This window comes from Phoenix dactylifera, chromosome 1, assembly GCF_009389715.1.
Source record: "Phoenix dactylifera cultivar Barhee BC4 chromosome 1, palm_55x_up_171113_PBpolish2nd_filt_p, whole genome shotgun sequence".
NCBI classification, from domain to species: Eukaryota; Viridiplantae; Streptophyta; class Magnoliopsida; order Arecales; family Arecaceae; genus Phoenix; species Phoenix dactylifera.
This window is the reverse complement of record NC_052392.1, coordinates 6426308-6447829: the sequence shown is the minus strand read 5'-3', so window position 1 is coordinate 6447829 and position 21522 is coordinate 6426308. Positions and strand designations below refer to the sequence as shown.

The following is a 21522-nucleotide window of genomic DNA, read 5'->3' as shown; positions in this document are numbered from 1 at the left end:
AAACTATTCAAGAATAAAAAATAAAGAATAAAAACTGCAATCTGCAAGCAATTCAATCACAAATATTACTTTACATGCATAGCCAATTTTACGTATCTTGGTTTTAAACCTGTTTCAGCACTTGTCCACATGCAGTTAAAAATATTTGTTCCAAATCCAGAATGAATAAATAATTTTATTTTCAAATCCTCTCCTACAGGATTGTATTGAGGCTCACATCCTGCCCCACCACAAATAATGGCGTCGGATGAAACCAGCATCATCTCTCGCAGGGCTAAAACCAAATTTCCTAGCATCCCTTCAATTCTTTTCTATTTATGCCTATCTGTTGGTGGCTTTGGCTTGCAATGTACTAAGAGGTTCATGCTCTGATAGAACACGAAAAACCCTTCGAAACCATGGCACCACATGTCAGGACAATCTCAATAATAACAATCAGGAGATCAGGGTATTAAATGGGACAAAAAGAATTAAAAAGAAAAAAAATCCTAAAATTTACATACCCCTGGTGGGCATTCGATCTTAGAAAAGAACAGGCTATTGATGAAAAACATCACATATGACACCTTCAGCCAAAGAAGGTAGGCTGACAACCTGTTCACAGAAAAAGTGAAACGGTTCTGCCAGTAGCCTAAATTGCATACAAGCAGGTGTTGATGCTTCAGGCTAACCCAGCAGAAACCTGAATACATCACTTAATGAAATTATGCCTTCAACACGCTTGCTTCCAGCCTCGACAATAACGACACGCCGCACTCCTGAAATCAAGTAATATGTGGAACTAACACATGATACCTCAAATAAGAAAACTAGTATGAGAACTGATCATTACCAGGATTTGCCAATCGCTCCATCACTTTCTGCAGAGGATCGGAGCGGAGACACATCTGGCATCTCTGCCCATTGAAAATTCCGTATGGAGAATTTGCATCTTGCCCAAGTTGCAGTGCCTAAATTTAGCAGAGCATAAGATGGTCTCAAGAAAAAAGAAGACAGGTACCAAGTAACTGAGATGAAATTCACTAGAATATGCAGCATGCTCCAAATCACATGCTGTGGCCATACTCAATCCACATCAGATACTGAAGCATCAGATACATCAAGGATACATGTCAGAGACTTATTCTATATCCTTCTAAAAAATTAGAATAAAAACAAAAAAGGCTTCGGATACAGGAAACATCTCGGACGTGCCAGGGATGAGGGCAGTTTTTTTTTCCTTCTGTTGACTGTTAACCTTAAGAGACATGATATGTATCAGACATCTGATGTTTATGTTATTCTATGAAGATTGCTTTATATAGTACAAGCTGAGAATGAAGACCAAATGGTGCATGGATGTCCATGTTATGTTGGTGTGTGAGCAATATTGCTGTAATAACAATTTCTTTGTTGTCATGTCTCAGATGCATAGAATACTAAGCTATCAAAATTGTCATATCAATAAACCTGTATCATGTCATATCTATAATCTTTATCTCCTAAGTGGACATTGTAAGGTTTTCAACATGAATGATTTTTTTATCTGATAACTTTATCCTCTTCCAGAGCAACTTCTGAGCTCCCTGGAATAATCTCTTTCCTGACAATACTAGTTACAGCACCCAACAGAATGAAAGATGCAGTCTCCAGACTGTCCTACTTAAGTGATGAGGATATCTATGCCCAAAATAGCCTTGACAACAAAAATATCATTGAGTGATTAGATATATCTAGAGGCCACTACCAATAATTAACCACTGAAATATCTGACTATAATACCTCGGCATATTTGATGGCTAGATATGTTCTGAGGTAGTTTACCCTGCCTGATACAAGCTTATCCATAGAATACCAAGCCAAAAATAAATAGCCATCGTAAGGAAATGTAGTTTATGCTGATGTTCCAGCACTTTGTTTTCCACAAGCATCCACAGCTCCAAGACAACACTGCAGCCTGATTTTGCAGTCTTACACAATCAGCTTTCAAATTTCACCTGTCTGTGGCAATCACAGTTTCAATTTTCCAAGCAAAATCCCTTCATGAAACCCACTCTACAATGTTTTCAGCCATCTTCCAATTTTCTGAACAATATAGATCAAGGATGTTTTGAGCCACTCCTGACTTCTTTCCACAGATATTCCCACTAAATTCGTATTCCATGGATTATTTTTTCATTCTATATTCTCCTAAGCTTCCTCTATATTCTGGTTTAAATTTCACCCGTATCCTAACAAAATCCACATGCAAGCATGTATGGACATTTAATGAAAATGTGCTGTCCACAAAATTAGATCGTATAAAAAAATGCCCTTCAAGCAACTAATGCCCTGTATGCATCTTCATAGAGTTAATACAAAGAGAGCTTTACTTTTACCTGATGAACACTCATTTCTTCAAGGCGAATATATGCATAAGCTCTGTCTTTAGCCAAAGCCGTGATGTCACTATAGACCGAAGCAACAGAACCTTACTTAGAAACCACATATAAGGAACATCTGAATCAGTTTAAAGCATATAAAAAGACGGAAATATAACATACCTTCTCGAATATGTGTCCAGCAATGAGTCATTGTCATCAACTATAGGTATTGAACTAACTCGGGCTGAAGGCAATTGATACAAGAACAGGCGTAAGACACTTCATAGAAGAATTGATTAATTTCACAGAAAGCACAAAATACTAAAGCCAATTAATATATGCATCATTAAATTCTCAATTGCTTCTTGGAAGCATAAAGAGAGAGAATCTCTACATGCTTCAATTAAATATGTAATATCAAAATCAATCAACATAGTTGCAGAAAAATATGCATTTACCCAGTAGTGAAAAGATAATATCTTCATTAATCAAGAAGGGATAACATAATAAAAAGCTCCATTCCTTTGTCATCATCACTCCATCTAGGAGCTGTCAATAGCAACTATCCAGCACAGCGCAAAGCCCAACATGCTAACTACTACTCACTTTAGCCTCTGACTTTAGTCTAGGGCCAAATGAAACATTAAGGTCTGCTTGGTTTCCATAAGAATGAAATTTTAAAAAAAAGAGAAATTAGTGGAAGAAGATAAAATGCAGGAAAAAAAATTAGGTATTTTCTCATGTTTTGTTGAAGTAATAAAATTGCATAGAAAATTGTGGAAAAGTGGATAAGATATTATCATATCTGCCTACTTGTCATTTTCGTGTCACTTAATACTTTTCGAGAATGAAAACTATAAAAGGTTTGGTAGAGAAAATTTTGGCATTTATTTTCTTACTGAATTTTCTTTTTAGCATCAAATAATGGAAAAGAAATCCCTCAAAAACAAACTTTCTCTCCTTTCACTTTCTCAACAAACAGAGCCTTAGGTTTAGAACTTAAATTTTTATTCTTACTGAATTTTCTTTTTAGCATCAAATAATGCAAAAGAAATCCCTCAAAAACAAACTTTCTCAACAAACAGAGGCTTAGGTTTAGAACTTAAATTTATATTCCTTTTCCATATCTAATGATTGTTAAACGTTAAAATGGTCAGTTTGAGATCAAGCTGTATCAGTGTCCTAGCAAATGATGGTTAAATGACTAGGACAAACACATCTTTTGAATGTATTAGAAGCTACTCACTGACAATTTTGGAGCAAGTTTAATGGTTTAAAGGTGTCGTGACAGAATTAAGGACATAAATATCTATTTGGCTTTATTTCGTAATAGGTGATGTTGTTATCTTATACATGGTTTATATTCCCTCAAAATATAAGTCACCGTAGCCCATATATTAGCAGAAATGTCATCTGCAAGCGACTGGAGAAGAATGATATAAAATATTCCCTTTTTTTCCTTCAAGTATGGTGGATCTAGATCTCCATATTCGTTAGAAAAGTAAAATTTATGGCTTGAGAATTCAACCCTACCTAAATTATAAAAAAAACAACCAAATCATGAGGCCATAATTTTCTTTAGAATTGAGCAACAAATCAGGTCCAACCATTTGTGGTTTGTCCATAAATTTGTTGTCATAGGAAGAGATCTCGGCACAAAAACATGGTGATGATATCAACACACTAGGACCCAATACAATATGCTGGCTTGCAGAATCATTTAGTGCACGTGTCATGGGATGTAGTAAGTAAGATCCACATCAACCCCATGCCTCATTGAAAGCAACCGAAAACTATAGAATCAAGAATAAGACTTGAATCTGGGATTAACGTCTGCATCTCTAAAAATCAAACACAAAATACAATGAACCAAGAAGGGGTAGAGAACAATAGGCCGGCCTGGATATTTTGTCGGATAAGCGACCCTTACGAGTCTTGAGCATGCCTGGTGATAACCCTGCTAAATTTGATGCTACAGAAAAGCGGGGCCACTGATGCTCTTTTCATCTCATCCCCCAAAACTAATCCTAAACAAGTCAAGAAATGAGTATATCCTCTTTTCTTATGCATCTACTTCGAAAAAATAAACTTGTATCTAGGACACACAAAGACACACACAAAAAGAAAAGGTAAAAGCAACAGTAAGAAGTGAATAGTTCTCATTACAATCTCGCAACTGTCTGATAATATTTTACAAAAACTTATAATATTTCACACATAAAAAGAATTTAAGATTAGAATTATAATTGAGCATTCGACACTAAAAAGGTCGTAGAGAGGGCAAAATTGAGTTATGATCACGTAGGTTTACGATGCAATGGACATGACAAAAAATTTTCAGCAAATATTACTTCAAACCATGAGAAACACAAACAGATTGAAGGTCAAAGATGCCATGATAGAACCAAATAGAACCTACAATCCATCTCAGCATAATAACATGTATAATGTCAACAGGTCATGAAATTTCTTTTCGCTGCAATTGGTAATAATACTGCAAACATACAAAAGCATAATTATATCCAAGCACAAAATTACACAAATAAAACAGACGGAACCCATAATCTATTGCAATACTGGATCCTAATATAAGTTTACAACAAGCAGTAGGTAAGGAACTGTGAGTCCACCTTTAACCAACAAAGAGAGGGCAGAGCTTAGCGATGCATTCGGTCTCAACATTTCTAGTGGACGGCCATTTGGATCGCCAATTTTTGGAACCCACGTACCCAAGGGAATTGTGCAAACTGGTAGTTGTAGAACAGGCAAAGAACTAGAAGAGTATTTAAAGTGCCTGCAGATGCCTGGAAATGTAAAAGTGAACTACTAAGCACACTCAAATGGCTAAAAATATATATAGTAAAATAGTGTTGCAGGAATGCCAAGTGGTCATGACCATGGGAAAGTAAAGTACACAGCTTACATTTTAGAATTCCAGAAAGAGAAGCCAGATGCAACAATTGTGGAAATGATCCATCCTGTGATGATGAATGGATGATTGGAACGGTAGCTACTTCATTTTGCAAAATCTTTAACGCTACATCTTTCAAGGAGTCGTAAGGACCAGCCTACACATGCCAAACCTCCCTGATAAGTTTTCAAAATGGCATTTTACCATATATAATGACAATGGCAACAAACTAAGATACTAATAAAATCAAAAATCCAAAGTAGATATTCACTAGCAGCAAAATGAAACATTCAGAGGAAAAAGGAAAAAAAATGCAGGAAACAGCACTATGAATCATCCTAATTCACATGTTACACTGACAAAAGATTCATAGTTTTGGAACATGGTATTCTGCACAAGAACAAGGATCCTCCTCATCGTACATGTATATGAGTTTAATTTTTCAGAAATAATGCCACTAATTATTTCAGCTACTGTTGTCCTACAGTTTCTCCCAGAAGTTATTTTATGTATACTTCATTGTTATTTTATGTATACCTCATCTAAACAATCTAGTTCAGATTCACGAGTCTATCGCCTTTTTTGACTGAAAAAGGGTATATATCTGAATGTTTTTCAGACCTAAAAAGAGACCCCAATGAAGAATTTTACAGCGGAATGGGCAACAAATCTATGTGGAGGATAATCTAATCCCTTCATTCAAAATGTATCACAAGTGGTTCTTTAAAGTTTTATTCATATTTCAACAGAGTAACTCCATGTTTCTTCAAGTCATTACAGCAATAAAAAAAAAAATGTAAGCTAAGGTCATCCACCAAGATACCAAAATGATTTGATTAAGTTACAATTTATTTAATTTCTCCCTTCTTCCTCCTGCATGGAAGATTCTAAAGTCAAATCCAAGCTGTCTCAAGTTTGATTTTCCCCCATGACCATGAATTTTTGATCAAACATATATTCTCTCTTTTGATTTTATAAATTTAAAAAAAAAAAATTCAATCTCCATATGCTAGTTGGGCTATCAAGGGTCCACTTGTACCATTATGTTACCCAAATTTGTTTACCTCCTTAACATGCACATCAAATTGCAATGCAACAATATTAATTAAAAATCGAGAAGCTAAAGAGGCAGAACCACATTAAGTAAGAAGCGTGTAAAAAAATACATGTATCAGATGCCGTTCACATGGTCTCGCATGTCCATCCATTTGCCTATCAAGTAGTTGTTTTCCCTCTTTCCAAGCAGATATTGTATGAGTTTCTAGCTCTTCCTCTGTTAGATTTGAACCATGACTTCCAAGCTGCAATCAGCAACACATTAACGCACACTAGGTACAGAATAGGAAAGAAGAAACAAACAATAAAAAAAACAAAAACTTGCTTTGTCTGTTTGTTCAAACAAACTGTACAGTATAAACTGGGCATTGCTTCAATTGTAATTGAACAATATATTTCCCCTTTAGGGAAGCAAATGTTCATCCAATGAGAACAAATCCAGGGTTAGAATGTAAAACTACTTAATAAAAGAAAGGAGAACTATTCCCACATTTGCAATTTAAACCCATCTAACTAGTAACCACCAACTCCATGATTTGTTCATCTGTAGCCAAACATAAGATACAAATTTGATGCCTTCATCAAGAGGGCAAGCATCATCTGCTAACCAGTAAATTGCTAGGTAAAAGTACGATCTCTCTCACGGACTAAACAACCTCCTCGATGTCACATGTTAAACACAATTAACAAGAAAAGGACACCAGTATTCCAGACCTACTCCATTCATGCACATTCAGAATATACTGGGTATATGATGTGAACATATAAAGTTGGCAAACTGTTGCATACAAACCTCTCTTAGAATTAATATGAAATCCAATGCACTGAGTACGCCAACAAATTGACCCCGGTAGAAGTCCCACAGAGGAGCCACAGGAATTCCCTGAAAATATCTTTATTTCAGAAAAAAAATATAACCAATAATCAACATATAAATACTGGCTTGAAAGGGAAAGAAAAATGCATATATATAATTTCAGATTTCTAGTTAGAGAATTAAAGGAATCTCGCTTGACATCAAAGATTATTGTCAAAGGCGTGCCTAGGAACAAGGTGCATGCAAAGCCCAGCTCCTGCACCTCACCTACCCCAAGGCAAGGCCCCTTCGCTTAGATGCTACAAAAGCAGGCCTTTTTTTAGCGCCTTGAACAAAAGCCCGTCCGATCACTTTTAAATCTCAGCCTTTAATTATATCAAAATTTGGGGACTTATGGCCAAAAGAAGAGAAAAGATATGAATGCAGAATCAAGAGAAAGGTGGATTAGGTTCAACCAAGGGTTCTTCTCCTCTTATTCTTATTCTTCTTCTTCTTTAGTTGTTGCTGCTGTTGCTCCTTCTCTTCTTCTTTAGCTACAGATGAAGATGAAGCCGATGTTGCACTTCTTGTTGATTTGGATGATTTTTAGGGAGTAGGACTTTTATGATGCCTTATAGTTTAAGATCACATTTCATGATCAATACCTTAGTCTCTTTGCATTTGCATCTTGGAGTCTCGGACAATCGGATTTACATGTTTGCTTTCATGTTTTGACTTTTGAGTTTAGAAAATTGATCTCTGATCACTTGAACTTTCTCGTGGTTTATATTTTTATGTAGTTCAGTGGTTTACACTTGTTAGTAGTACCATCATCGTTGTTTTCATATCGTGATTATTGTCTGAAGTTTTGATATTTGACATGCCATGTCTAATGCTTCGTTTATTTGTATTTGTTTCATCAAATGGTAATTCATTGTTAAATGTGTTTAGAATCGTGTATTCACTATTATTGATATTGATATTGATATTTTTGCACCTCACTTTGTCAAGGCGCACACTTTGCATTGCCCATTATGCCTAGGCTCCAAGAGACCCTGTTGCCTTAGTATGCCTTGGGTCTTTGACAACTTTGGCTTCAAAATGGATCTCTAGAAACATAAAAACCTCAAAGTTAACAAACACTGTCACACCATCAACATGGAACCATGCTTTGGAAAAATTGGGGATATGAAAAAGTTGTTCATGATGGATGGAAGTAATTATGTATACAAGAAGCATGAAACATCATCTACGGGCTCATAGAAAATCATGACATGTCAACTTTGCTGATATATAAGAAGGCCAAAACAGGTATAGTTTGTTTCAAAACTTCTCATTCTCTGGTGATACCCCAGGTCATAAAATGAACGCCCACCGAATAGCAACAGTCGAGAAATGTGTTCATATGTTCAGTAGAAGTTGAATCAAGTCAATCAACAGATCATTGCATCATGCAGATCAAGGTATGTTCCATTCAATTGGAAGTGTGGAAACCATCACAGACTTCAAATTTTACTCTATCCTAGAATCAGCCTTGCCAGAACTCTTCCCTTTCAAAACCCCACAGCGATCATAAGCAAAGAGACGGGGCATGTAAGGAAGCTGACACAGATTGCCAACCTTTCAAGAAGGAAAAAAAATATGGTACCGAAAACTTTTGGAGTGAAAATACCTGTTCATAGAGGATATGAAAAGCTTGCTTCACAGGCAAATTAACATCAAGAGCAATGACCTAAAATTATACATTCATGTTTAGTCAGTGGAAAAAATGCCACCAGAACAAAAATATATTCTCCAATAATTGTTCAGGCTACTTAGAAAAGGTAAAGCATCCATACCTTGCCTGACTCCGGAAGCAAATCATAAGCAGTATGCGTAGACAAGAATAAAGAAATGCGATGGCGCGAAATCTGTATATCAGTCTCTGAAATCCTATGAGTTGCCTCCTGCAGGGCACCATCTGACAATGTCACCTGCTTGGTACAGCAAACATGAAAATGCTACAGAGAGGAAACATCCAGTAACATCAAGTGCACCATAATCAACCATTATATATCTTTAACAAAACTTCTACTCCAGTTAAGCAGAAAAGTTTTTACCATGAATAGAAAAAAAAAGGTTAAACAGATTCAAGGAATACATTGGGTTCCCTCCGACAATGAGTATTTACTGAAAAATGAAATCAACGAAAATTTTGACTTTCCCATTCAAAAAGAATCAATTGATAGGGCCCCATATTTTCATGGCTATTAGTAATAAAAACTTTAGCTTACTTTATTGTATTTTTTTCTTTGTGTATATCTTTTAAGTATATCATTTCTCTTTTTTCCTTGGGTAATAGACTCTATTTTATTGTATATAGCAACAAATGTTTTATCTTACGACTAACTGTACTCCTGGATTGCCTTTTTTTGCTTTAGAAACATGGTGAACTATTTAGGCTACATGTTGAGGAAATTTATTTTTACTAAGCACAAGGGGCTTTGTCTTACAACTGGATACACAACAAAAAATTAGTATTAGGATCCTGCGATGGCAAGCATCTAATACGTGAATTCTAGGTAGAACAGTAAAATGATTGCCTTTTGATGCTTAAAATGCCATTACTCAATTCTAGCTAGCTAGAGTTCATTTCATTATCTTCATAATTTCCACCGGGATGGTTGAGAAGTCAAAAGTAATCAAAGGAGAATTCCATAAGACACAAATAGATGGGACAATAAGGGTAGAAATGGAATATTATCACACAATGAAATCAAGAATACTTTAGCGGATAGACCTAAAATTAACTCTCCAAGCATGTCCTAAACCAAGACAGAGTTGAAACGTCAAAACATTTCTTATCATCTTGAATCCAATAAATGGCCCAAAGAAGAAACACACTCTTGTGCATGTGATGACTGTCTGCAGTTTAATACAAGTAAAGTCATGTCCAAGTGCCCCTATTTAAACCCATGTGTTCAAGACAAAATCATCCAAAATCTCAAAAGCTAGTACTTATTGGCAAAAAGTTTCACATTTCAAAATGGAATGTTTCATTTAGGTGAAAATTGACTACTGATGAGCAACATAAACGATTCGCTTGGGAGGACTATATGTAAATGAACCACACATAAATCATTTGCTGGTTTTGGGCAACAGGGATTATAAATAAGGATTCAATGAATTTTTGGACTATAATGACAGCCAGGCCAAATTGAATAAATAGCTAATTCATATTATTTTTCCAAGCATAGAGGAAGAACATCAAATGTTACGAGCAACTTGGATAGATTAAAGTTGTCATAAATAGGTTGGAGATAGTGCCAGAGAGAGATGCATTAGAACTAGTTTTCCAAGATTTTCAAAATTGCCTTTACTCACAAGGCACCCGTTCAAAGCGATTTTATCACTAGTCAAGTAATATACAGATACATGCAGAGAGAAAAGAAACGGTTGGCAAGATAACATTGTTATGGAACATATATTGTCAAAAAGATGTTAAAATCAAACTACTACAAATTCAAATTTAGGTATGTGGATATGGTTTAGACTAACATAATTTACAAACTCTTATAATGAAAACACAGAAATATAAATTACCTACATAGTAATCACCTGATGCTCAAACTATAACCATTCTGCGAGCAAGAATTAACCTAAATATATGCCACAAAAAGCTACTTTTTAAGTGCATGCTAGGCTGCCCTAAAAGTGGCCAAAGTCACTTCCAGAAAGTGGCATTTGGTCACTTTCACATGTTTGGTTGCGAAAATGAAAATTTAAAGTCATTTTGGGCTTAGAAGTGACTTTGGGTGAAATAACTAAAAAGGATCAAAAGTGGTTGTGGCCCCATTAGGTTCCAGAATTACTTTCACAACAGGTGTGAGGCGCAATGAGGCCACTCCCACTTTTCCCCCACTCTCCCCTCACTTTACTCTCTACTCCACTACCATCACCGCCTTCAAGCCCTAGAGGACCCCTACAACCCTCCAGAGTAGTTCCACCCTCTCTAGGCCCAGATTGCATGTCTCCGACCTCATCACAACTCCCCAGCCCCCCGGCTCCGCCCCCCACCCCCCCGGGGGCTCCTCTATGGTTCACTTTGCCCCTCTCCAGTGGAGATTGGTCCTTGTCAGTCCCAATCATCTGCCTTGCTGCACCTTCTTCAAGCTCGACTGCATTATTGTCCTCCATCATCCAGTCCAGCTCCAGTAGATGGTGATGGGCTGTAGGGTAACCAGCATCATTTTTGCCCCAGCTCAACCTTTGTTTGTAACTTCCGTCCATCTTGGTCTTGTGATTTTTCTCCAAATCATGGTAAGAAGGTCCATGGATTTGTGGATCTGTGGTTTTCCCTTCCTGTTGATACTAGGATTTTTTTCTTATGGCTTTATGTCCTCTATGTGCTCAGAGAAATCCTTTGACTCCTCTCACCGAGCCTCAGATATGTTGGATTTCTTGCGTTTGATACCATCGATTATGGAATTTAGGGTTTTCCTTTCCCATTGATGATAGGGTTTATGCCTTATTCGAAGGGAAATCCCTTGATTCAGGCCACCCAACCATGGATTTGCTTGATTCCTCTTGTTTGAAACCATGGTATTCAAGGTGTAGGGTTTTCCCTTTGTTCATTTATGGTTCATTGATTTTCTGGTTTTTGTGCCAAGGGAAATCCCTGATTCCTATCACTGAGTCATGGTTTTGCTTGATTTCTTGTTGTTGAGTCCATGGTGTTCAGAATCTTGGGCTTTCCCTTTAAATTGATGTGTGGGTTTGTGGATTTTCCTATTTGTCCCCCAATATGCCCCGGTAACTCACTTCTTCATAGCATAGAAGTTCTTGATTTGCTTCTAATAATATGCTAGGGTTCCAAAAAGATTAAAAGATCATAAAGCTGGCTGCCATCTATTGACCAAAAGGTAATCTCACTGCATGGATTCAACCAAGGTTGGAGGTACCGTCCTGAACCACCCCGTTTGGGGCATACCAAGCCATACCGGAGGCTAGCCAGGACCGTTCCGGCCTTTAGATCGAGAAACCAGCAAGGGAGGGGGAGAGGGAGAAGAAAAGAGAGGAAAAAAAGAGAGAGGGAGGGAGGATGAGGAAGAGCGGGGAGAGGCTAACAGAGCGCGAGAGAGGCAGAGGGAGGGGGGAGAGAGGGCTTTCGAAGCTCTCTCTCCTCCGCGTTGCCGGAACAGGGGCAGAGCCCCTATCTTGTTTCGCCGCCCTCTCTCCCTCTCCCTCTCCCTCTCCCTCTCTCTATTCACCTCCCTCTCCCACTCCCTCCCTCTCTTTTCCTCTCTCTCCTTCTCCCTCTCCCACTCCCTTGCTGGTTTCCCTGTCAGTACATACCTTAAAAGTTAAATATCACTAGATTCTGATATTTTACATAAAAAATATTTGGTGCACTGCAGTTTAGATTAAACAAAGAAGAAGACAAAAGAAATATGTCAGATCCTCTTGCAATCTAAGTATTCTTTGTGCTGCAACCAGACCTAGGCTGTAATCTTACAACAAGACCTAGGCTGTAATCTTGCAACAAGCCTTTCTTTCGTCATACAAGTTTTACTTGTGTGTGTATAACCATAAGCAAAAATTACTGTGTCCTTACCACATGCTGAAAGGCCTCATTGTCTACATCCATGTTCATTCTGCTGCCAGGTGTTCCTGGGCTCAATATTGCAGGTACAGGATCAGGCGCCCTGGTCAAGAACAAAGTGTTCACTATCCCATAGCTCCCTGTCGCACAAGGTTGCCTTTCATCATGCCGCCATTCTCCATCAACATAGAATTTGTACTTCATGTCACAGAATATAGTGAAAATTAGATTCTGATATTATAGATAGCACAATACTATTTATTGCAGAATGAGCAGCAAAAACATGAATTGCACAGAAATATTATATGCAAATACTATAAATGCTTATAAGAATATGGGCCCTGAATTTGTACCTAACAACAATGTGGTTCAAATATTTACAGAGAGGATGTGTGCATAGTCTACATGAATGCTACAACAGAATTACTAGGGTTGCCTACATAAACAACCAAGAATAAAACTAGGATATCGAGCAAATAATCAGCCCAAGTTACACAGCTCAAGACAAGTCTATTATTTGTGATATAAAACTCAAAAATGGAGTAATTCTAGGGAAAGAAACGTTATTTACTATTGATAATGATAATCACACGTTCACAACAGTAACAAACAACAACAATAATAATGGAAATGAATTGTAGGATTACCTCATGCAAACCAGGTGTCAAACTGCAAATAGCCTGAAATACCGTAGGACAGCCCTCTACTGGGGACATTGGTAAATGTTCAGACCACCTGAGGCATACATTCGAACAGAATTATCAGATAAAAATTAATACTAATACAGAAGCAACCAACCTAGGAAGTGCCGTAATAGCATTAAACCATCTTAGTTACTAGCAAGATAAGCGGGCATTGTCTCCTTGGCTGAATGCTTGTATCAATCATGAGATGGACACCTTCTCACTAACAAAGACTAGGTCATTAATGTGCATGCAAAGCACGTGCCATTAGGCAGGTTCCATCTAAGCATAATAGCATTAAAGCATCTCAGTTACTAGCAAGATAAGTGGGCATTGTCTCATTGGCTGAATGTTTGTATCAATCATGAGATGGCCACCTTCTCACTAACAAAGACTAGGTCATTAATGTGCATGCAAAGCACGTGCCATTAGGCAGGTTCCATCTAAGAGCTGAGCCATAACTCATTAACAACTATTATTACGAGTTGTAAAGAAAATTATGAACATAAGAGAAAGTTAATCGTCTCATCTGACAACAAATCAATTACCAAATATAAACATTCGTTCCAGCCAAGAAGATTTAAAGTTGACAATTATTTTATATAGATGAATAGTGAAACTGACAAATGATCACTGTCATTTCCATCAATAATTGCTGGTACAGACTTATGACAGCTAAACAACAATCTTTAAGAGTCTGCTATTTGTATGAAATAATGTAATGGGAGGCCTTCAAAGTTGTTGACTTGTTGTAATGCCAAAACCTCAGGACAGGCATTCTTATGTTAAACCTAGATCATTGCTAAATATAATTCATATACTGTTTACTAAAACTTATTTTTAAGAATATAGTCTTGCTTTAGGTAGATATTTGGCTTGAATGGTGATGGCAGTATATTTGGTCATTGGGAAACACTGCTATTTTTGACATTTTCATTTTCTACCTTACTAAAAAAATCAGTCAAATGTTCATTCTAATTGTAGAAATACTTAAAATTATCGGCCTTAGATTACTCAAAAAAAAAAAAGAACATATACTTTAGTAAATAATGAGATGTTGTTGTTGCTTCTTTACTATTCTTCATTATTTTTCATTTTAACCATAGCAACACCCACTACTATAGTTACAATTTTATTTTTAAAAACATATATTGTTTTGGATAAGCAACAATTATTGTTCTTATCAAGGCTCGCAATTTTAGTTCAGACCCCATATCGGTACTATCCTATTACAGTATCAGTACGTGGTTCAGTATGGTACAGCTCAGTGTGCCAAGTAACGATATCATACGGTACAACATATAGTTCTGTACCAGTATGGTACGCTTGGTACGGTATGGTACCGACCGGTACAGCAAACCTTAATTTTTATTGAAAGAAAAACTAATGATTTTAAGGACTTTGGTTGTTTCAGGAAAGCCAGAGACATAAGAAACAATCATGGAGGAGGTTGGAGGGGATGGATGAGAGAATTGGTGCAAGAAAATACGAGATATTATATATATAGACAAAGAGAGGATTAGAAGTGTAGGATTGTCCATTGCCTTTGTTAAAAACAAGGTTTGGAGTACCACAATATGGTGCTGTATTGATCATGTTTCGGTACAATAGATAGCATGGTCACCCCCATGTCTACTCATGATTCAACCAAGGTTTGAAATACTTTGGTATAGCATAGCACATGCTCGATACACCTCAGTTCAAAGAGTATCCTACCACAATACGGTCAGTTTTTCGAACCTCGATTAAAATCTTTATCACACCTTCATGGATGAAGTTTTGATGTTTGGCTGGTCATGCATGCAGGTGTATCACAACCTTGTGCACGATGGAGCTAGAGAAGCTGGCAGCATATGTAGAAGAGTATGCAAAGAGAAAGGTGAAGCTCCTCGACTTGTCCTACAATGACATCTACTTTCACGACAAGAGGATCAAAGACATTGAGGCCTATAAAATTCTTCTCATGCCTATGAAATTAAGTTCTAAAGTTAAAAATTACCTGCTAACATTAATTAGCTTGTCTAATGTGAGAATAATATACACCACATGCCATGCAAGATATGCAGTAGTAGCTGACCCTAACAAAAAAGGAGAACCCAGTGCAGTTCTCTATCAATTACCTACCCCATTTTATTTTAAATTTTTTGTCTCAATAAGTCTAGCTATTTGGTGCCCTGCATATACAAGAAATGATAATGCTAGAGCATAGTCTTATCCTTCTAGGACAAAAGTCTATTTCACTATTATATCCCAAAGAAAGGATACCTAGCTTTTTCTTACCATTCATAAACTACCCATCCTTAACTCTCTCTTTTTGTATATCTATATTTATGTATGCGTAAATGTACACATATAAATATTTTTTTCTTATAATATCTCTTGCCTTGGTCCTTCCCACCCTAAGCCAAAATCAGTGGTGGCATATTCGGAAAGAAGGATAGTGGTAATGGCGAAGAGAATGGTGATGATGACAAAGTTGGAGACAAAAGCATGGTTCGTGGTGATAGAAAAATTGATGAAGGCAGCTGTCTGTAGGGGTTGGAAATCAGCAATGTGGTTGATGGTAGTGGCGACTTTCAAAAGGATTAGGCGACAGCAATGGGGAGTTAGGCACATAGTTACCATGAGAGGAAATTATTGCGAGAAACATTAATTGAGTGGCAAAAAGCTAATGATTAAGAAATTCCCAATTTAGGAAATATGAAACAAAATTCTTAAACAGGAAAAATTAAAAATATACCTATACTACTATATAACATGAACTCCTACGATGTATCCGTGTATGAGGCATGTTTGACCATTTGTGTTTCCTCATTGCACTATTTCCTATAACCATTTCCTATATAACACATTTCCTCCCCCTCCCCTACTTTACATTTTTACCCACAAGATCAAAGATTCAAGTCCTTCTTCTAGAAATCAAAAAACTTTTAGCATTTATTTATTGTTTATTTATATAAATTTTATTCTTAAATAAAAATAAGATGTGCATCGCACATACCACATTCTAGTGCAAAAAATATAAAAGTTCTCAAGAAAAATCACTAAATGAACTTGTTTTCATTGAATTCTCATTAGCTTCTCAAACATGGGGTGATTTAATAGTAACAACGAACTTAATACATAGAAACCACTCTTTTCAATTTTTCTATTTGCTATATTTCATTCTTATATAAGAAAAAGACAAAAAAAGACATGGCATACCATAATAAGAGTGATTTTATCACATCCATCAAAGAAATTATTTAAACTCCTTATCCACTCAGAGTCCTAGTTCTGGTGATTTTTCCTCTGTGTTATTCTCACAACGTTTCCTTGGACACTTGATACGCACTTTGGAGTATGTATACCAACACACCAAATCTGTTTCCAGATTCAATTTCTTGGAAAACTATCATGGAAGTGCGAAATCCATTTCTCGTAAATATTGTTTGGAGAGGACAGGGACAGTGGGAAGTTTGAAGACAACAATGTTGTCGGCAGCATTGAAGAAGTTCAAGAGGGCAAAGATGATGGTGAGTTTGGAGAGGGCAACCAACAAGGCAAGATTGGAGGTGGCAACAACATCAACAGTAATTAGGGATGGCAATGGGGCAGTCATGGATTGAATAAACCATTACCCATACCCGCCCCATAATTGAGAACCACGTGCTATTACCTGCCCCATCCCTGCCTCAAGGTGGGGTGGGCAAGTAGACTTAGATAGTGCAAGCTGGGACAGGCTAGGGCGAGTAAAGCTGCAAAAATCATTATTTTGCATACAAATCAAACAAATAAAAAAGAATATAAAAGTAAATCTTAGTACTTCACATAACATTAAACAAAGTAAGAATTGAAGACATAAAAAATAAGAAACCAAATTTTAACAATAATAGAAACAACAAACAGAAATATTATCCTTTACAAAGTATAACATCCCTTAAATTAAGAAAATCAATCAACTAAATAAAAAACTAACAACTAAACATGTATGTTGTAGCCTTTCACATGATTGATCTTTCTCATGATCAAGCCAAAATTTTCTTCTCCATTATCATCATAATCAAGCAACTAAGCATGTATGTTATAGCCTTTCATATGATTAATCTTTCTCATGATCAATCAAAATACTTTCTTCTCCATTACCATCATAATCATCAAGGCTTATATATGATCAAGTCGGGTGAAAACATGTCCCATTGAAGTCGGGCCGGATCGAAACCCAATGAGATGGAGTAAATTACTGCCTCTAACAGTGATGGAGGTTGAGTGCGCATCGGAGGAAGATAAAAAGCCATGAAACAAGGGAACACCACTCACACTGATGTGGTCTTTGTCGACAACAAGATCAACAAGGGGGTATGTGGCCTTGACAACATTGAAAATAGGGCAGGCCGCAAACTAGATAATCCATCTGAGGTTGATGACGATGCCACCATTCTTGTTGGCAATGGTGGCGTCAATGGGTCCATGGCAATAGAGAGGCAGAATAAGAAGGGCGAGAGAGATTAAAGAAACTTATGAGTAATGGGCAATTTAGAAATTAATGGAAAGTTTTGGATGCTTTGTTTTCCCTTAAAGGTATAAGAGTTCATACATCTGAATTGAATATGCTTTCTCGAGAACTAACAAAAGCTAATGACAACTTGTGATAAAACTATAGGTGCACAGCTCATGGGGAGAGGGGGGGAGGGAGAGAGAATGCATTAATAGCTATGAACAACTTATCCATAATACAGATGTAATAACCAATATATCTTTGGAGGCCATGGAAGTTAAAATAGGCACCTAAAGTCAGCATAAGATTATGAAAATGTCGTCCATCTTTAAACAATTTAATCGAGATAGGAGCTTCAAGAACGACCCACATTCCATGGAGTAGAAAATTCTTTTAGCTGAAAAAAAAATCTACTAATGTTTATGATCAATTTGCCCCTGGAGGAGTGAGACAAATGCTACTACTGGAACTACGATGGTTGTCCCATCAAAGCAATGAATTATGAATGTCAGCGAATCATAAATTTCCTTATGCAGCCTATTCAAATAGTTGCCTGCAATTCATATGTCTATCAATCATCAATATCAAGCCTCTGGTCAGACACTTGACGAATGAACAAATTTTTTGAATTGCATATGCAAAAGATGGATAATAGTTGCAGTACCTCCCGGAGATGTTTATTATAGGTTTTCTCGTATATTGTGGTTTTATTAGTGAGAGAGCATTAAAAATGCACGTCTCTTATGTTAATCAGTTGTTTGTCGTGTACATGTACAGTAGTTAAGTTCTAGCTTAGTATTATTTCACATTATAACATTCACCTCATAACAACTTTCAAGTGATTTCAGAAAATGCACGTAGAAATGGTATCACATTTTTAAAGCATGACTCTTACCTAAATTAAAGCTACAGCAATATGCAACTGAAAGATACACATAAGATACACATGATAAGAGGGAAGACAACCAACAACCATTAAATGAAAACAGTAGCTGAAATATGTAAAACAAAACAAAGAGCAGTGTCATGGATAAAGGAATAAAACATGGATAAAGGAAAATGTAGTTAAAGAAAAAGAAACTACAGAATATACCTTGTGAAAGACCCAGTTAGGAAAACCCTTTTCCCACCATACGGCCACACAAACCGTGTCGGAACTAGCGTAATACCTGCAAGTCCACTGGGCTCTTGCGGTGGATCCATCCCCGAAGAAAACATTTTTCTTCAAATCCTTCCAGAGAACTACCCCAAAAAAGATTCCTAATAACTTTCTTAGGTTACTTCCAACTCCAACCCAAGAGTGCAATCTCTAGCCTTCACTTAAATAACGACCTTCAATATTTCCCTTCGCCACAAAATCTCATGGAAGTCGTGGGAAGAGGAGAGCATGTCCCACTGCACCAAGAACACAACACCAACAAAAAAGAAAAAAAGAAACCCTAACCTTAATTTAAGCTTCTTCCTGCAACGGGATCCTCCACAGCATACGCAGAGGACCCCTCAGTGATCACACGTTCCGAGCCAGGAGATGGTAAACGGCCCAACGAAGCATGAAATCACCACAAGCTCCGGTCAAAAAGATTTTTTCCACTAAAATCTCACTCCTCCGACCAGTTTACAAGAAAAGAAATCTCAAATTCTACAATCCCACCAGAATCACCACCTCCAGATCTTCAAATTTCCACGTCCTCACCCCTCCTCAGATCCCAAACCAACGCTAATCCAAAATCCCCGTCAGCAGACCCTGCAATTCGCGCCCCAATCAATCCCAAAACAAGAAAACAAACAATCAAAAGAAAGTTCAACCCAGAGCGAAGGAAAAGAACAAGGAGAAGAATCTCAGAAACCTAATTTCTGGCAGTACAGGAGATTCCGGGAGCCGTCAGAGACCAAATCCAGAACCCTAACCCTAGGGAAGAGGGCAAGAAGAGAAATCTTACTGCATATTCTTCGTTCCTCACGGATACGAGCTCGAAAATCCAAAGGAAACGAGAACGACAGAGATGAAGAGATTGGAATCCAGACGAAAAGGGAGAATTAAAAGAGGTTGGGGAGGAGAGAGAAAGAGAGAATAATAAAAAGAAAAATTCCAACGAAACAATATTCCCGGCTCTTTCTGTGGGTTTTTTTTTCTTTCGTTGATGGAAACGGGCAGTACAGGGAACAGCGGTCGCGGCGAGGAGATCAGTGCCGCGGATATCGAATCGTACGGTGGATGTACCGTTTTCTCTGTGGGCCCCGCGGATATGAGCTCCCGGGCAGGTGACCGGACGTAGCTGACCGAGATTCCCGGGCACATGGGCCCCTTTCCATGAACCCGGCTAGCCCGGCCCATTCACGGCCCAACTGGTATGTGTAATTAAAATTTATATAATTAGATTTTGTTTGGGATTTAGGGTCATGTTAAAGGAGCAACCAGCCTTTTATCATTCAAAAAAAAAAAAAAAAAAAAGGAGCAAACAGCCTGCTAGGTTCTATACTTTAAGAAAATTTACATGCATAATTAGATTTTTGGCTTCCGCACTACGAAATTCTATACTATATCCGTATAATTCTTATTTTTGAATATAATCTATTATTAGCAATTTATATTTATGTTGTATGCCCGTGGCGACGGTATATCATGTTGAAGGAATTAGGTTATATCAAAGTATACTGCAATTCATTATTTCTTACTCAATCATAGATTTAATATTTTTAATCTTTTAGATAGGTTTTAAATAAAGAAGACAAAAAAAAGAAACTTGTTTGATGCGTTTAATTATGTTGTTATTTTAGATACTCAAATCTTTACATCTATTAAATAGATGGACAGGAGAAAATTTGACTCTCCTCAAAATTTAAGAAAAATAGAAGACAATTTATAGAAAATTTATCTGACATATCAAAAAAAAAAAAACTAAAACTTATCTAAATATATTAAAGCCATCTACTGGATGATCAAGAAAAAACTTAACCCCTCTCCAAAATTCAAGAAAAATAGAAAAAAATAGAAAAATCCTCTAAAATATTAAAAAAATATAAAATCAAAGTTTCTAAATATATCAGAATTATCTAAATATATTATATTTGTGAACCAAATAATTCTTTTATAATTCAATTAGCATGTAGGAAAGGAAATATTATTTTGTTTTAAGAAAGTACTCTTAAGATATTATTTTCTCACTAAAAAATATTTTTCTTTTAGAAAAGTAAGAATATAAACTTATTTTCTAAAAATTATTTTCCTTTTAAAGAAGTACGAATCTAAACAAATTATAGAAAAATTGAATATAACATATCATAAATTTACAATTAGCTCAACTCTTCTTAACATATTATGTTCCTATTGAAATTTATTTTTCTTTTAGAAAATTATTCTTAACATATTTTGTTTATATTAAAAATTATTTTCCACAAAGAATTAGAAGAAAATTCATAGAAATTGTTTTGAAATATCTAGAAAAATCAAAAAAAATCAAAAGATATCTAAATATGTCATTATCTGAAAACCAACCAAGCATGTTATAACTAAATCATCATATAGAAAAATTATTTCCCTTTTAAGAAAGTATTCTTAGGATATTATTTTTTATTAAAACATATTTTCCTTTTACAGACATATGAATTCAAAATTATTTTCTTTTAGATTAGCACAAATTCTTAAAAAATAATGGAAAAATCTAATATGCCATAT

The 21522-nt window shown here is 36.4% G+C and overlaps 1 protein-coding gene and 1 long non-coding RNA gene across 4 annotated transcripts; one reads left to right on the top strand and one right to left on the bottom strand.

Annotated features, from left to right (window-relative positions):
• Positions 1 to 411: 411 nt before the first annotated feature.
• Positions 412 to 19946, bottom strand: LOC103724023 (sucrose nonfermenting 4-like protein). Of its 3 annotated transcripts, none has more exons than XM_008815146.3 (14): positions 19694 to 19946; positions 18940 to 19590; positions 13334 to 13421; positions 12699 to 12884; positions 8944 to 9078; positions 8778 to 8837; positions 7103 to 7192; positions 6420 to 6554; positions 5266 to 5410; positions 4973 to 5146; positions 2523 to 2586; positions 2358 to 2427; positions 833 to 950; positions 412 to 758 (listed from the first exon to the last, which is right to left on the bottom strand). In XM_008815146.3, exons 2-14 carry the CDS (start codon positions 19062 to 19064, stop codon positions 667 to 669), a joined length of 1482 nt encoding a protein of 493 aa, XP_008813368.1. In that variant the 5' UTR covers positions 19065 to 19590; positions 19694 to 19946; the 3' UTR covers positions 412 to 666. The 3 variants fall into 3 exon arrangements, with proteins under 3 accessions (XP_008813368.1, XP_008813370.1, XP_008813369.1); XM_008815148.3 differs by having other exon boundaries at positions 8944 to 9051; XM_008815147.4 differs by having other exon boundaries at positions 19787 to 19944.
• On the top strand, positions 13428 to 18550 carry LOC120110308. The gene is made up of 2 exons (XR_005511230.1): positions 13428 to 13644; positions 13806 to 18550. It is a non-coding gene; the product is annotated as an uncharacterized LOC120110308 (long non-coding RNA).
• Positions 19947 to 21522: the final 1576 nt, after the last annotated feature.

Excerpts from the sequence above, each read along its gene's own strand:
- LOC103724023 (XM_008815146.3), bottom strand. The coding sequence starts at position 19,064 with ATGTTTTCTTCGGGGATGGATCCACCGCAAGAGCCCAGTGGACTTGCA. Across the intron at positions 6,555-7,102 it reads TCATATTAATTCTAAGAGAG|CTTGGAAGTCATGGTTCAAA; the intron begins GTTTGTATGCAA and ends TGCTGATTGCAG. Across the intron at positions 5,411-6,419 it reads GTGAACGGCATCTGATACAT|GCTGGTCCTTACGACTCCTT; the intron begins GTATTTTTTTAC and ends TGGCATGTGTAG.